At 38.9% G+C, this 17,762-nt stretch overlaps 1 protein-coding gene across 1 annotated transcript in view; it reads left to right on the top strand.

Moving 5' to 3' along the window:
- Positions 1 to 17,762, top strand: part of prr12b (proline rich 12b) — a 104,904-nt gene that overhangs the window by 83,063 nt on the left and 4,079 nt on the right. Inside the window, 10 exon segments of the mRNA XM_025906676.1 lie at positions 849 to 932; positions 2,354 to 3,185; positions 3,789 to 4,069; positions 4,072 to 4,392; positions 4,484 to 4,600; positions 4,862 to 4,995; positions 5,334 to 6,124; positions 6,239 to 6,358; positions 13,337 to 13,434; positions 13,637 to 13,768. Coding sequence (XP_025762461.1) covers positions 849 to 932; positions 2,354 to 3,185; positions 3,789 to 4,069; positions 4,072 to 4,392; positions 4,484 to 4,600; positions 4,862 to 4,995; positions 5,334 to 6,124; positions 6,239 to 6,358; positions 13,337 to 13,434; positions 13,637 to 13,768 — 2,910 coding nt within the window.

Here is a 17,762-nt window from a genome sequence, read left to right on the forward strand (position 1 = left end):
AAAATGCATGGAAATCAAACACTACTTAAAATTACTGACAGTATAATTTCTTTCTTTATTCATATAAAAACTGGAATTGTAACTCTTTGCTCTAGTATGCCCATTAGTAAGTCTTTGCAGGTAAATTAAATGACCTACATTATGAAAAACAGATGTTTTTTTTTTATAAAAAAAAACACACATTAAAAACTACTTTAAGATGGGGGAATTAGACCTTCAGTTATGAGCCATGTTATAAAGTGAAGTTCAGAATAAACAATGAGCAGAAGCAGATTTATCCTTGTAGTCATGTAATATCAGTTGGGGTGTTTAAGCACCATGTGCTGAGGTCTTGCATCTCAGTGTTGTCTGTGAATGTGTAGGAGAAACAACTGTCACCATGAGTGGATGCTGATTACCTTTACATGGAAATTTCAACTTTGGGTTTCATGCTAGAGTGAAAAGAAAGTTAGTTGCCATAGCAACGGGAAGATGCTCTGTATGTACAGTTAATGTTCTCAGTATGAAGGGACGCTTAAAATTTCCCCCAAGATGAAAGTCAGTAATTGCACATTTAAGCAAAAGTCTTATTATTTAGTAATTGTTGTTAGCACTGCATTCAAGTCAAAAAACAGACTAAGTGTTAAAGTGCTGACTTGGCGTCTGTAGGACTCCACCTTCAGAATAGGTGAAAGACAGCGACATTGCAGTACATTGTTTTTCTTGTGTTTTTTAATTTCTGGAGACAATAAGTATTGGTTCAACAACAATACTCATTATAGCTAAACTGAGTATCAGGTTTAACCTTTCCCTATCCTTTGTTATATATTTATTTATCCTTTGTCATTACATTTTTAACTGTAAAACAGCTGGTAGTGGATGGTTGGAAGAAAGAAATTGACAATTCACTGAATCCTGAAGCCTGGACTGCTATGCAGAAACTCTCAAATTTAGTAAGTTCCTTTACTCCATTGCATAAATGAGGAAAGCCAGGAGCTTCATATATAATTCATATATCATCTATTCAAATTCAAGCCTCTGGAAGAAGGATTTCTTCATAAATCAGGTAGCTATAGGCACTTAGACAATACCTGTGAAATAATGTGGCACTGATCCCTGGTATAGTCTGCAGTGGAACAAAAAAACAACAACATCAACACTATTTTGATTTGTGTAATTTGAAAAGAAAGTGGATAAGGCTGATTGACAGCCAGCTTTTTCTGGCTTTCAAAACCAAGAGGAGAGCGATGCCTGCCACCAGGGCAGCTGTTGCCACAGTTACGGCATTTTTCAGCACATGATGTTAGTGCCATCTGCTGTCTGTTAAGCTGTACTACCAAGATCTGTATTTATTGCTAAAGTGGAAAAATCCTTCACAGCTTTGTTCTTACAAACTTTATTGTAATGGAAATGTTAGATTGTTGATTATTCCACATGTAAAAAATTTTGCACAAAGGGTGTCTCTTTATTTGCTATAGCTGTATACACACTACATGGACAAACGTATTGGGTCAATACAATGATTTGAATTCAGGTGTTGTCAGTCACCTGGCCAGTCTGTTTCATTTGTGAAAGAATGAATTGTTCAAAAGAGTGCAGTGTGCTACTGTAATAGGATGCCACACCTGCAACAACTTAGCTTGTAAAATGTATTTCTTCTAGATATTTGATAAGCATGTAAAGTTGCAGAGTGGGTTCACTGTGTGCTGAAGGGCATATTGTGTAAAAGTCACTCAATGAGGCCAATGCAGCGCTGCCCATGAAAGTAAACTTTGACACAAAATACTCTGTTTTATCACATCATAACAAACTTGTAGGGTTTGGAATTTATAGATCAAATAACAAATCTGTCATTTAATTGGTGCCCTAAAATAAGATAAGATAACCTTTATTAGTCCCACATGTGGGAAATTTGTTGTGTCACAGCAGAAAGTGGACAGTGCAAAGTTACAGTAGCAAAAATTAAGAAAAACAATGGAATAGGATAAGATAATAAGAATAGTATACTATATACAACTGAATAAAATACTACGTTGTCAGAAAAAAAAAGAATCGCACTTAGTGTTATTTCACACGTGTGGATTTGTGTGTTTGGTCATCTGCAAAGTCTTTGTTCTGGAGTCTGACAGCAGTGGGGAGGAAAGATCTGCAGAATCTCTCAAGTTGAAAATGCAGCCACTTAGGTGGACAAATGATGTGTATGCAGTGACACATCTGTGTCCAGTGTGGTGGTTTATGTTCAAGTATACCATCAACACTGACACAAATACAAGAAAACAGCCTTTGAATAGATATCCACTGTAGTCTTTCTAAGTGAATGCTGGCAATTATTATATCATAACACCATCAGTTATTAGCTTCTGCTTTTTTACAGATTGACAAGAAGGTCTTTGACTTCAAACCAAGCTTTATGGCCTCTTTTCTGGATTTTCTGAAGACAGGTAAAAAACAGCCAGACCTTGAACCAAGACATGATGGAGGCAACCAAGAAACCTGTTCCTCTATGAGGGGAGGAATTAAATGCTTATCCTCACCATCTCCTCCCCTACCACCAACTTCTCCCCAGCAGCCTCCAGGACCGTTCAGCGATGGCAGCCAGGGTGAAGGGCCAGACCTAGCCCTCAGTAGCTGCCAAAGTTCCTGCAAACCTCTGGATGATGAACTGAAAAGAAACCTGGGGACTCTCCCCTCTTTCTCCTCTGATGAGGAGGATTCAGTAAGTAAGAACCAGGACTTGCAGAAGAGCATCTCATCTGCAATCTCTGCCCTCTATGACACTCCACACTCACTGGCTGCTGCAGTGGCTTCTGCAGTAGTCAAAGTACAACCCATGCTTTCTCCACCCACGCCACAGGAGCCGTCGCTCAGCCCGCCTCTCAAAACCATGTCTCCCCTCATTCCTAGTATGGAGAGCATAAAAGATGGGGCACTTGCACACACTCAGCATAACACACAAAATAAACAAAACACACGTGAGGAACAAAAAATGATCTCGATACTGTCGGACATGGAGTGGGTAGGATCTGAGCATGGAAAAGAAGAAGAAAACAGCAAGAAGGAGGAGGAAGGCGAGGAGATAGCAAACAAGGAAGAAAACATGAGGCATTCATACAATATGTTGCAGGGAGCAGCGGGAAAGCAGGAGAAGCAGGATACAGCGTCTGACACGCAGATTATGGAGGGCCCTAAATTTAAAGGCCATGATGGTATTTATATTTGTCTTACTTATTTCCTCTTTGACAGCTTCATTTTGTACTTACGTTCTGTGGTGTTCTTCTGTGAGATGGCCTCCATTTAACAAATGTGTAACTTCAGCTTGGTTATAGATGTGTCTGTCTCTGTTAAAACATTGTCTCCACTGTCAAATTTGTAAAAATGTGTTAAATTCTCTAGATGTACAGTGACTCTGTTTTAATTAAAGTGACATTTGACCTCCCTGAATGACACGGTGGTCAAATGTAAAATTATTTTTGGATAACAAAGAGCCCAAAGAAGATGAGTTGTTATTGTTGTTTAGGCTATATGATGACATAAAAACTAACTTCATAATAACTTCAGTCACTAGTGACGTTGTCAAAGCTCTTAAAAAAAGGCTGACAGAAAATTATTTTGATTTAGCTCCCTTGTGGTAAAAAGTTTTGTCGTTTTATTTCAGGAAAAGGGGAGGAATAATTCCTCCTCCCAAATAGCACCACACTCTTCTGGTTACCACGGTGTTTATATAGAAAGACACTGTACCACAGAACTAAGGTTCATTTCAAAGTCTTTTCAAGTAAAATTATAAACTCAGCCTGTTCCTTTTCTTTCAGATTTACCATCAGGACGTGTGCCTGCTCCTGCACCTCCATCACCATTCATCTCCTCCTCACCGCTCACATACTCATCACCATCGCCTCTCCCTCCCCCGTCAATCTCTGTACCTTCTCCACCACCAATCCAACAGAATGAGGAAGAAGTCAGTCTAAATGATCTTTCTTCTGATCAGCATATGCAGCAATCCTCCTACCAGCAGGCTCCAACTGCAGCCTCCTCCCCACCCCCGTCCACCTCCCCACCAGTCATCCCATTGTCACCCCTTTCCAACCTTCCCTTCGGCCAATCGATCCCCCCCCATCCACCACACCTCCCCCATCATCTTCTGATCAGGACCAGGAACCTGAAGCTGGGTTGCCTTACTTCTTTTCCACTTTATCCTCCTCACCCTCTTCATTGTCCTCTCACCCACCATCACCTCCAACGCCAGAGGAGGCCCCACAATCCCAGCGTCTTACCTCCCTTCACCTGGCAAAGAAACAGGCTGATGCTGCCATCGCTGGGGAGAGTGAAGAAGAAGACAGTGAGAGTGGAGGTGAGGGAATCTTTCGTGAGCGGGATGAGTTTGTGGTGCGAACTGAGGACATTGGGACTCTTAAGGTGAGTCATGCCACAGGTCTCAGGAAGTATGTGTTCTGAATGGATAACTTACCAGCCATAATATACACTGACTGTCTGTCTGTGTCACTAGATGGCCTTGCAGACAGGCCGAGAGCCTCCACCTATCTGGAGGGTGCAAAAAGCTTTGCTCCAGAAATTCAGCCCAGAGATCAAAGATGGTCAAAGGCAGTTCTGTGCAACAAGTAATGTGAGTTTTTCAAAAAGACGTAGTGTATGTTTAAGGACATAAACTGTTGGTGGACAGCTCTGGGTTCAAAACAGTTCACCACAGACCTGGTATTGTTCCCAGGGCTGGGCTCTCTGATGCTTGACTTTTTTCTCTTTTCGGCCTATTAAAACGTAACATTAAAGCAGTTTTCTGTAGAATGGATCATATTATTCTTTGCAATATTAGAATTTTTACAAATATATCTCTTTATGACATATTAATGCTTGTCTGTTCTCTCAGTATTTGGGTTACTTTGGTGATGCCAAAGTGTACTACCAGCGTTTATATGTGAAGTTCTTGGAGAATGTCAACAAAAAAGATTACGTCAGAGTGTGTTCACGAAAGCCATGGCACAGAGCTGGCCTGATTCTGAGGTAAGGCCATGATGACAAGTGTTTCTGATTTTCAGAGGAGGGGCATGACCAGAGAAAGACACTGAGTGGAAAGTGTAACCAGAATTGGCCTGCATCAAGGCTACCCAGGATTAGCAGGCCAAAACCTCTTCCTGTGAATTGATCATTATTCATTAATACATATAAGCCCCCCTCCCATTAAACTTGTTGATGAACTCTCAACACATACGTAGACTGCACCACATAAAAACAATTCAGTGACTAATTTCAAAATTTTAATTAATCTATGTTTCATGTGCCTATGCTTAAGACAAACACCAATTAAGTTAGTGTCTCTCCTCATGTCTCCCGACTGACAGACGCCAGCCTCTACCTAAACAGCTGCTGACCATTCACAATCAGAGCCAACCTCGAATAGATAGTCGACACAAGGAGAGAAGGAATGAAAGAGAGCTAATGGAGCAGAGAGAAAGAGAAAGAAGAGAGAGAGAAACCAGGAAAAAAGTAGAAATGGAACATAAGGAAAGAGAAAGGAAAGAGGGGAGAGATCGCAAAGAACAGCAAAAAGAAGAGAGGCAGAAGAAAGAAAAAGATGGCAGAGAACAAAATGAGAGGGGTCACAGAGATGTGAAAATGGAATGGAAGAAGGAAAATGAGAGTGAAAGAAGGGAAAAGGAGAAAAAAGAAAGGGAACTTAAAGAGAGGCAGCAAAGGAAAAAGGAACAAAGTGAGAAGGTAAAACAGGATAGGGAGCAGAGGGAAAGGATGAAACAAGAGAGAGAATGGAAAGAAAAGGAAAGATCACTGAGAGAACAAAGAGATACGGATAGACAGGAGAGGGAATGGGGAGAGAGGCACAGAGGCCAGAAGGACAGAGAGCAGAGGGAGATGGAGACAGATAGTGAGCAAAAAGAAAAGGAGAAAGCTCAGGAAAAAGAAAAAAAGAAGAACATGGAGCAAGTCAACAGAGATTATACAATGGCATTAAAAGAAGAGAAGAACCGAGGAGACATAAAAATAGCATTTCAGGGAAGAGCCAATACTTCAAAGGACAAGGCTGAGCCTCCACCCAAGAAAAGGAAGAAATGGTTGAAGGCGGTGCTGTCCTCTTCATCTGAGTCTGACTACTTCTTACTCAGTGATGACGAAGGTCAGCTGTTCTTTGTGTGCATCATATGCACACATTTATTTTTAACCCATTACCATTGTCTTCAACCAATGATTACTGTGTCTGGGCCTCTGTGCAGCTTGTTTTGTGTTTTAGGGCCTGCGCGGGGTGGAGTAAACAGCCGAGCCATGAGGGACATGTTCAGGAGCTATGTGGAGATGTTGGTCAGCACAGCACTTGACCCTGATATGATTCAAGCCCTAGAGGACACAGATGGTGAGCACTCAGTTCAAACAACACTGTAGTCTTAAATCAGAGAAAAGCATTCTCCAAGAAAAGGGAGAATGCTTTTCTATCTATCTATCTATCTATCTATCTATCTATCATCATACTTGACATTTCTAGTACAACACTTATATTAATATAATGCTGAATGCAAGTATGATTCAAAAAGAATAATTAATATTTAACATCACTTCTTGTAATGATGTTAAAATCAGCCCAACTTTTATTTTCAAATGCAAAAAAGTATAACAGCCAACATACTGGACAGTTTTGCTGAACAACAAACAATTATATTACCCTCAGTGTTATAATCTTACAATGAAACAAAGTCTCAGATTTAATTATTCTGAAACTAAGTTTAGGCCTAACACAACGTTGTTTTGAAAGTTACATTACTGATATAATCAATATAAAATGTATTTATTGTCTCTAGTTTAAACGGCACATTTGTTTTGCATTCCAACACATGAGCTGGAATGTTGTAACATTTTAAGGATGCTTGTTTCCAGTCCAGGCATTACTGCCTGAATGACTGTCATGGATCGAGGTGATCCAAATGTAGGTGCAGAAGAAAGTCTTTAACTTCCCTTAAGTACAGTGGCAGTGGATGTGGGTTGGAGATGCAATGAGCTTGAACCTGCAGGCGACCATCTTCACTGACCACACCATCTGTGACGGAGGACTCATCTCTCCTGGTGTCCTGCAAGCAAACAATCATATTTTTTGGAACATGAACTTAATTGCTTTCTTAATCATTTTTTTCTGTATTTACTATAGAACAGACCCCAATTTAGACAATCTCAGGCTCCCTCCCCACCGGAGAGGTGACATTCTGTGTCCCACTTGTCAGTCTGGATAGCCCTGACCACCACCCAACATACAATAATGTCATGAAAGCATCATTTTTAAAAAGGCTATGTAAACATGGCCAATAACTTTCATTCTAATGATCTGCAAAATAATTTTGGCATAAAACAAATTTCACTGTTCAAAAACTTGCAGACTTCACTATATACAGTGCAGACAGTGTGGTCCCTCTAAACTAAGTCTATGCGATATGATCTTTGAATAAATGCAGACCAAACTGTCGATGTTTGTATTTACCCAGATAGCAAGACGACATTGAATCTATGTTGATTTTTCATCCAAACCGTCGTATATGATCGGGGTTGAAATGCCAATGTTGTAACAACATTGAAATACTGTGGTAAACCGACGGTCTTACTATAGAGACGTTGTAACGATGTTGATTCACCGTTGTTTTTTTGTCATTGATATTTGATCTATTTGTAGTCGACCAGGTGACAACAACAACGTCGAGAAAACGTCTATTTATAGTTGACGATCATTCGGCTCCGGTCACCATCAAAAACCATCGATTTGTAGTTGAGCATTAAATTGCACTGCAACTGATCGGGTATAAAGTACCAGAGAAAGTAGATTTATTGTTCATTTGTTATCAATGACTTGGTCTAGTTCACCAGCTTTAAAAAAAATCGTGTCTACGTGCAATTTATGTATAGTTGACCGGTAAATTAAAGCAGCGATCACTTGGACTATTCCGCAGCACCCCTCTCACATTGGTACATCCCCCCAGGTATTCATTGTCTTCTACAGTAGAGCAGGACATTTGATTTACTCTCAGCGCAATTGACCGGAGAAGGCATCAGTTCATGCACTGCACTGGCCTGCACCACGATTAGTATAAGGTAAGAATGAATGATTTTTTTTTCCTACTCGTTATTTCCATGTTTGCATTTGAATAACAGTAAAAAACTCGTTAATGTTGTACATTAACAAGTTTTTTACTGTTATTTACGAGCCCGAAATTGTGTCTACTTCTTACAATCCGGCAACAAATAAACTGCACTGCGAACAAAGTATATCAACAAAGAAAACATTTTCGTTTCATAATTTCTTCGTTATATTCCCTTACAAAGCTAGCTTTAACGCTTCGAGTTTTCCTTTGTTCTTGCCGTGGCCTCGGCGCTTGACCCAGACTTTCGCTCTGTAGTTGCTTAGTACTACAAAAAATTCTAAATCTGTGATATATGATTGATAAACGTAAAGTTAACTGTATAAACGTGTTCAATGACTTTGTTACTTTTGATGATTGGAGAGCACTCGTTTCAATTCGCACACGAAAACTTTAGACTCAGTTTGAATGCTCACGCGGCATGCCCACGTGACTGTACGTTGCACGCTGACCTAACTTTACGTTGCACGCGTACATGACTTTCTGTTTGTGCCTTGTATAATGAATAAGGCTATGTCCACACGTACCAGCGTATTTTTGAAAACGCTGATTTTTCTATGCGTTTGCACCTTTTGTCCACACGTAATTTATGTCTGGCCGTACATTGTGTTTGTATTTCCAGGCACATTTCACGAAGCAGAACGCAGTCTTCAGAGATATCCACGTGAACGCTGTGATACGTCTGACCTTCAGTCCGAAGAAGAAACCCAGACCAATCTTAAAAGAAAGCACAAGTAAAACCCTTTTATTCACAAACATATCTTTGATTGTTAAGAATTTATGATCTTGTCTTTTATACATATCTGTGGTGCTTGCATACTGCAATATCACCACATAATATAGTCCAAAAAGTGGAAGTTTGTAAACTTTTTAAAAATGCAAAGTCGTGTACACTTGTGCACTTCAAAAATTCATTGTATACTGTACCTTCTTGCACGTCTCTGTTTCCTGTGTGTGTTGTTAGAAATCAAACTAACTTTAGGAAACAATATGCCAAAAGCATATTTACAATTACTTAAGACCGTTTTTAATTTCTTTTCTTTAGACCAAATCCCCTGTACACATATACGGACTCAGAGGATGAGCAACCTACAAAAAAACGGTTTCCCCAGGCCCCTCGAGTGAAAATACCAGGTAATATAATACTGTCTAGTGTCTGTGTACATATCTGTGTCTGACACAAGGAAACTTTTTTTGACAAGTTGTCTGTATTCTTAAATACTTAAAAAATTATCTTTTTCTAAACAGCCCTCATCACTCCAGTCTGCCCCCCAGCCCACTGATAGCAACCATCATAATGCCCCACCCAGCTTCCGGCACCTTTCGCCACTCCAGCACAAACCGACACAGCTTTGCGATCTCGCCAGCATGCAGAGTCTGATGTCTTCCCTATAGATGGTATGCTTTTAAAAAAGTTTTAAAGCTGCATCACAATGTCATTGTACTCTTATCTAAAAAAAACCCCCAATTTATACTCCTGAATGTCATCTTGTTGTGATTTTTTTTTTCTGTAGATTCCAGAGACTCTGTGAGGCCACTATTACAAGGCAAGTTTGAAAATCTTGGAATTTCACAGTTTACATGGTATAACAAATATATGTGACAGGCAAAAACTAGTAAACACTTTTAGCAGTTACAAGAACTAACAAATGAATATCCAACAAAAGGGAATAGAAATACATTGTACTGCCAATACTTTGGTTTATTCTTTGTATGACTTGAAAATCAGGCTTTAGGGAAAACTAAATGACATGTTTCTATCATCAATTACATGAAGTAAACACACAAGCACTTGCATACACATTTAAGACATGAGACACGCTAATTCCATCTCTTAAAATGTGTCTATAGGTGAGACGCTTTGCGTTGATTGGTGCTGCTGGACCACACTGGAGGTGCGAGTCCGCCGTGTAATGGTTTATGCCATTACAAAGGAGCTGGCCTCTGTACTCAACTGGGCAGGGGAAAAAACCAAGGACCAGACAAAGCAAAAAAGGGCATTTAAAGAGACAGCGCTGTGCAGATGCATATTTGGTAAGTTTTACTGTTTATTGTAGTTTTATGAGCCTAAAGTGAACAATAAAGGGATCAATTGATGTGCTGGGTGCGTTTCACATTTCCTATGTTTTTTTTTTTTTTGCTATATTACTTTGTCTTTCTTAATAACAAGACTTTCATGTCCGGTTAATCTGGAGATGGAGTCTTTGGTCTTCGGCTTGTTTTGTCCTTGGGTTGTACACTTTGTACAGCCCGAGGACCCCATGTTTTCTTTTTTCTTTTTTTTTTTTTAAAGGATACACGGCACACCATGCTAAGACATATCACATTTTCAGCTTATAGCTCTTTGGGAATCAAATGCGGCAGTTTGCTGATTTCCGCCTGGTGACTTTAATGTTTATCAGCCTAGGAGTTTACATACTTTCTCCCTGCTGAAGACAATTAACAAGAGCTTATTCATGTGCTCTAATTCCCTTTTTTTTGTCTTTGTTTTTTTTTTGTGTGTGTGTGTCTATTTTTGTCCTAGATGGCCTGGCGCAGCAGGTAGGGGCGAACTCTATGTCTGAGTTGGTCTTTGCTTAAGCAGTCCAGAAATGGCTCAGATATGCTCCAGATCGTACGGGTGGCGCGCAGGACGCACATCATCCATCCCCATCCCGGAGTAAATAATAAAAAGTGACGTGAAACATAGAAATGTAAATAGGAAACTTTGTCTTTTAATAAAGTATTTTGCAAATGATACATGTCTATTGACCTTTTTTGTTTGTTTTTTTTTTCAATAAAAAGCAACTGTGCAAAAGAGGTGGAAAATTAACACCATAGCTCAACAGTGTTTCAATATCAGAATCTGACATTGTTTCAATGTCAACAGTATTCGAAAATATAACGTCGAATCAATGTCAGGTTTCAATATTGATTCAACATCAAAACCTGACGTTGTTTCAACGTTAAAAATGGGTGCAAGAATGATGTTGGGTCAACGTCACACTTCAACGTTGCTTCAATGACGTCGCCTGATATTGACTCAACATTGTTTCAATGTTTCCTTGCTATCTGGGTACTTACACAGCATGTCTTGTAGAATTAACTGGAGTCATCAGCAACAGCAGACAGCAGTCATATCTCAAATCTAGTAACAAAAGACAGGAAAAGATCAGCAAAGGAACAACTTCCCCAAACCAAAGCACAAATGAAACAATAAGTAAAACAAGCAAACTCCTTTGACAAAACAGGCTGATCTAAAGTATGATTAAAGTTCAGCCTGATTAATATAAATGTCACTGACAGTTGCTAATATATTGGAAAACCAAAATACTTCACACTCAGAATTAAAATAAATACAGGGGTTAAGAATATACAGTTCATATGTTATAAAGGTTTATATGGATTGGAAACAAGCCCCGCCCCCTAACAGCTGCAAATTCTGAAAAAGTTTGGTCTGGGCTTTTATCGAGTAGCTGCTCACTTTTCTGTTTCAAACAATCAACAGAAAATTTGCGAGATTTTCATATAACGTTTTTAAAGCTGTGGGGTTAATTTTTAAGTAGGGATGGGTATCGTTTAGATTTTATCAGATACCAGTGCCAAACCGGTACTTTTGAAATGGTGCCGGAGCTTAAACGGTGCTCAAACCGGTGCTTAAAGAATGGAGAACACAAACACAAACACAAACCAGGTGTTTCATTGGTTTCGAGGAGTTACTTCCTTTGCACAGTATCAGCTTAAAGCACTTGTTGCAGGCTGCTGAGTTTGCATCTTTTGCTGTGAAGTACATCCAGACTTTGACCGCTTCGCCTTGGGCATTTTTAATCTGTAGCTCTGCTCTAAAAGAACGTACGTACCTGGGCCTGCCTGCTATCCTTGGGAAGGTAAAATGATTGGCTAGAATCCAAAGTGTATGACATCTCAAGAAAAAAAAAAGCACAGAAATGTGCGCTGCTTTTCAGTCTGGTTACTACCGTTTATGTCAGAACCGGTGCCGGTACCATCCCTATTTTTAAGTAGCAGGAGCCCAGCGGCAGCAGCAACGCTAGACTAACACTAACTAGCTAGCAAGTTCATTAACTTGATGCTAAACTGAGAGAAGCTACAAAATCAGTTTGAATAAGTGTAAACATTTACTCACCAAGTCAGCGTATCACGTAAAGAATCACAGCAATGACAACAATAATCTCTTGAGCTGAAGCTTCTCCAGGTTTGCTCAACATATTCCAGAAAAAAGCAGACATCATGAACATGCGGACTGATCCGTGCCAGGGACGAGAAAGGTAGTGATGTGGCATTTTCAAACCATATCGTTTTATCCTTCCTCACTGAGAAGCAACATTTCCAGCTTATTTAGTTTTTCTAATTTAAGACAACTCAAATAAACTGAGTTGATCAGCTTTTTGAGTAAAAAGTACTGGTAACTGACTTAAACTGAGTTCTAATAACAAATTGATAAAAATTGAGTTCAGCCTACTTAATATTTTTAATTAAACACAATATTAGATTTTACAGTGCATAACTGAAATGAGGGATAGAGTAAAACAAACAATAACCAGTCATTGTCCTGGGTCTCTGACCAGGTATTTTGAGTGTTTTGTGGGGTTTGGTTCCTTTTTTCAGAACTCTTGTGTTAAGCCTTTTTATTTGGTAATGTTAGTAGGTTGTTATTTTCCATTGCGATGTATTATCCTCTGTTTGTATTCTAAATTATCTTCTTTTGTGATTCCTTTCTGTTTCCCCATTTCTGTCCCCGTGTCTGTGTCCTTTCTCCATTTTTGTCTGGTTTCCATGTTTAATTCTGTCAAGTCAGTATGTCTTAGTCCTAGTCCTAGTGTTAGTTACTTCCTGTTTTATTTTGATAGGCCTTCATCTCGTGTGCATTAATGTTCAGTTTTGTTTCCCTTAAATAGATGGAATGACTCTATTTAACCACGACCTCAGACTGTCTGAGGTCTTGGTGGTTATGATAGGGATGAACTGCTGACCCATGCAAATGATTTCAAGTATCTTAAGACCTTTTAATAATTAAAGATAAAATGGTGCAAATGAACTGCTAACACAAAGACAGCATGCTCCATCTTTATTTTTATTTTTAGTGTATCCAGTAATGGAAAACTACCAATTTAATTACTTGGCATCATTTCAAGTGTCTTTTGAAAATTGTACTGACATCAATTAAAATGTAAGGTTTAAAAGTAAATGAGTATTCTACTACTTTAACACATCAGATGAATTATACCTCCCGCCCATGAGGAAAATTGATAGCATGCTCAGTGAACAGAAGAAGAAGTTGTTGAGGAGAGTCAACATGAGTGCTCAGCACCAGGTAAAGCTTCACATCCTTCTGGTCTGGTTTTATTTTCACTTTGTTTTAGAGATTTGTTGAAGATGATTCACCGTAGTCTAAGTGTTAACCAGATACATTTTTGTTAACTGAAAACAAGTTTCTTTGCAGAAATCTGATTCTTTGTGGCCTTAACCTAAACGTGACCTTTGTCTCATGACACCAATTTACTTTCACCATCCAGGAGGTTTTACATATATTCCCCAGAATGACAGCAGATCCTGTGGAATCTGGAGATGTCAAAGTTCACCTTGGTGGGGAGGGCTACAACCGCAAGACTCTCAACCAAGTCAAGAGGAGCATTCCTAAGCAGCAGGTGAGAAAAAGCTATGACGTTACACATTTATTTAGTCAATACCCTGTGCCTGGTGTTACAAGCTGAAAGGCAATCTGTTGTTAATCTCTCTGAAGGTTTTTCAAAGGTTTTCTTTTGACCTTGGCTGCTTTTTCACTCATTTTTAGTCCATTTTTAGAGGAAATATTTTTTTGGTTGTGGAACACTGACCTATGGATAACTGAAGTATAAAAAAGTGCTACGTTTAAGCCAGTGGTTTGGGGGATCTTGTCATAACTGACAGAATAATGAACCCATAAACATGGTCAGATTTTCATCCACCATACATTACCATCTGGAATGCAACTTATTGGCAACAGCTTTATTTTTCAGCATGACAATGACTTCAACATTACTGAGGCAGTGTGTAATGAACTTGAAAGAGACCTGAACAAAAGGCAGCCAACATCCAAAGAAGAACTTTGAATGTCTTTCAAGAAGCCTGGAGAATCAGTACTGAAGACAACTTAAAAAACAAAAAAATACAAGAAAGCTTGCCTAAGAGAGTTGTGTTGTGAGGCTGTGTTCAAGAATAAAGGTGGTCATAACCAAATATTTACAATATTGTAAATGTCAAGCTCTTTAGAATTGTACAAACTTTGGTTTTACCTTATATAATGCATTTCCCATTTTCCTAACCATAAAGAAATAATGGACTCAAAACTTTTGCACAGTATTACTTTTGCACACTACATGAGTACATCATCATACCAGTTAGTCTGAATCTTCTTAATAATTATTATGTGGAGGGCATATGTCAGAGGCAAGATTTAGAAAAATCCACACAGTTCAGTACAGTCAGTACAGTTACAATCAGTAAAAGAAAAGCATATAACCTTTTGTAGACGTTTCGAGTCTCATTAAACATTCATCAAATCCTCATTAAGCATATTCTAATACAATTTTGACCAAACTACCAAATACTAAAACTAAGGATATTTCTATTTTCTTTTTGTTAGTTCTCCACTTTCACAAACTTTATTTTTGTTACTTTAAATCTTTTTTCAAAATTATATTTTTTATTTTTATTTTAGCTGAATAAATAGTTTAACATGTTTAGGTTTAGTTTTTAGTTTAGTTTTTGTTAACTATAAAAACCTTCATCATCACCAGAGGGACCTTTTTTTTTTAATTTTAATGAAAGAAAGTGTTACATTTTTTGTAAAAAGTAAACATGAATCTTATGTCCTGTCTTCCTCCCCTCACCCTCAGCTGGCAGCGGTAGCCACCTCTCCCTGAGCCTGTTTCTGTTGGAGTTTTCTTTCTGTTAAAAGGGATTTTTCTTCCCATTGTCGCCAAAGTGATTGCTCACAAGGGGTCCAGTGTTGGGTGTAACGCGTTACTAAGTACTAAGTAACGCGTTACTGTAATTAAATTACTTTTCCAGTGAAAAAGTAGAGTAACTGATTACTGTTCATTTTTAGGTATTTTAATTACAGTTACTTACAATGTACTTGCGTTAAATTGTAAAATAATTAAACTTATTGAATATCATTATTTAATTTCATTAATTTATCTTCTAAAGGTAAAAGTAAACTCTGCCGCTATAACATCGATGTAGTGCAGGTGCACGTCATTTCGCGCCAGTTTTCTGCATAGTCGTATTCTGAAGTGGAAGATGTCGGACTCGGCTGAAGCGAGTGGCTGTTTTATGAAATGGAAATATTCCCGTCACTTCACTTTTCTGAAACAAGCAGACAAGAACATTACAGTAATATGTAAGCTATGTCCTGGGGAGAAAAAACTATTGGCCGCTGTCAATAGCAGGAGTAATCTACTGAAGCACCTGACACGGCAGCACAGACAAACCCTTCTGAGTGAGCCTTGTTCATCATCCATGGATAACACTGCGGCAACTCCTGCTAAGCAGGCAAAACTTGATTTTACTTCAGCAGCACAGAAAGTGTCTGAAGGTGAGCTTAAAAAAATGACTGCAGGCTACACTGTGGAAGAGATGCTACCGCTGCGTACTGTAGAGTCTCCGTCTTTTAGGTGCATATTAAACAAAATACCTGTGTGTGGCAAAAAAGCAGCACTGCCCGATCGAAAAACGTTTTCTACTTACTTAGATAAGTGTTATGCTGACATGGAAATGGAGCTTAAAGTGACATTCGAGAGTTTGGAATATATTTCCATGACTGCTGACATTTGGACCAGCCATAACAAAAGTTTTCTCGGAATGACGGCACATTGGATTGATCCTTCTACTTTTGTACGAGGACATGCAGCGCTAGCATGTAAAAGAGTTTGAGGAGACACACATATGATGTAATCGGCAATGAAATCGAGCAAGTACATTCGGCTTATGGACTGAACTCTAAAGTGACAGCCACCGTGACAGACAACAGGTCCAATTTTATCAAAGCTTTTAGAATGTTCCAAAAATCAGACTCTGATGAGGAATCGGAAGAAGATGAAGAGGTGACATTTACTGATGTTGAGCAGACCCTCTCCACAGAATCTGAAGGACAGTTTTCTCTCCCTCCACACTGAAGGTGTCACATCACACACACTGAACTTTATTTTTCTTGACGTTGAGAAATGGCTTCAAGCAAATGAGGCAAATTCATCTACAGAAGTGCAACTTCAAAGTGTTCTGCAATGTGGACAAAAGCAAACCGCTCTTCTGTTGCTTCAGAGTTAGTAGATAATTTTTTAAAGAAAGAACTCATAGTGCCTGTTTCAACATGATGGAATTCATTTCACGACGCCCTGTCCAGGATCACTGACATTCCCCTTGCTGACTTAAATACTGTCTGCACTCAGTTTGGAATCAAATGCTTCACTGATTGGGAGTATCTGTTCCTAAAGGAGTATTATATTGTGTTGAAGCCACTCACTGTTGCGCTAGACACATTGCAAGGAGAAGAGAACTGCTATTTTGGAATCCTTCTTCCAACTCTGGAGATTCTAATGTCCAGGACGCTGGCACTGCAGGACGAGCTTAAGCTGACAGCATCCCTCCCTGATATCATTGTTAAGGTAATCTAATATATATATATGATACAAATTACTAAATTTTGGCTTTACCCTAAAATACATTTTCGTTTTATTTATCATGCTCTTATGTGAAGTGTCTGATGTATTTTTGTCTCATAGGCGATCAAGGTGCACTTTTCCTCAATGATGGACAATAAAGCAGCTCTCCTGGCTGCAGTCACTTTGCCTAAATTTAAGTTACTCTGGATCAGAGAAGAAGAGAAAAAAGACATGGTTAGGGCAATGCTCACTACAGAGTGCCGTGGGTTGTCTCTTGAAGACCAACAACCCGCTCAAGATCACAAGAACCCTGCTGACTCCACTGATGACTTTTTTTCATTTGAGGAGGACAACTGTACCTACTCTGCTGAAACAGAGGTGATGGAATATTTGAAATCTGCTGGGTCTGAGCTGGGTGTTCTTAGCCAGTTTCCCAGGATTAAGGCCATTTCACTGAGGTACAACACAGCCACACCATCAAGCACACCAGTCCAAAGGCTTTTTAGCCTCGGCAATCTTGTGCTTACACCCAGAAGGAACAGACGGTCAAGTGAACGCTTTGAGAGACTTACATTAATGAGATACAACAACTTTTTCAAAAACAAGACAGCTAAGTAGTACAAAAGGGTTTTTGGAAACCATATGAGTGCATACAGTATGCATGAAATATGGTGCTCATTGGTTTGAGGAAGTTTCAGAAGAATTCTGTTTGTTAACCAAAGGTCAGAGTTAACTTCACTTTGTTGAAACACATGACATGATTACATACATTATGTATGAATGTGGTACTCATTGCTTTGAAAGTAAGTTTCATGTTTACAGCTTGATACATGTCATGTTTAACATTTCTTAAGTTAAGCTTTTTTGTTATTCAGATATGTTGCAGAAAAATATTTTTGTTATTCAGGAATTGTGTTTCTTACCTAAAGAAAGTTACATTTCTTACTAAAAAATTTAATTATTATAGAATGTTTTTTTTATAGAATGTAATAAAGAT

Source organism: Oreochromis niloticus, linkage group LG4 (genome assembly GCF_001858045.2).
Source record: "Oreochromis niloticus isolate F11D_XX linkage group LG4, O_niloticus_UMD_NMBU, whole genome shotgun sequence".
In the NCBI taxonomy this organism is placed as follows: Eukaryota; Metazoa; Chordata; class Actinopteri; order Cichliformes; family Cichlidae; genus Oreochromis; species Oreochromis niloticus.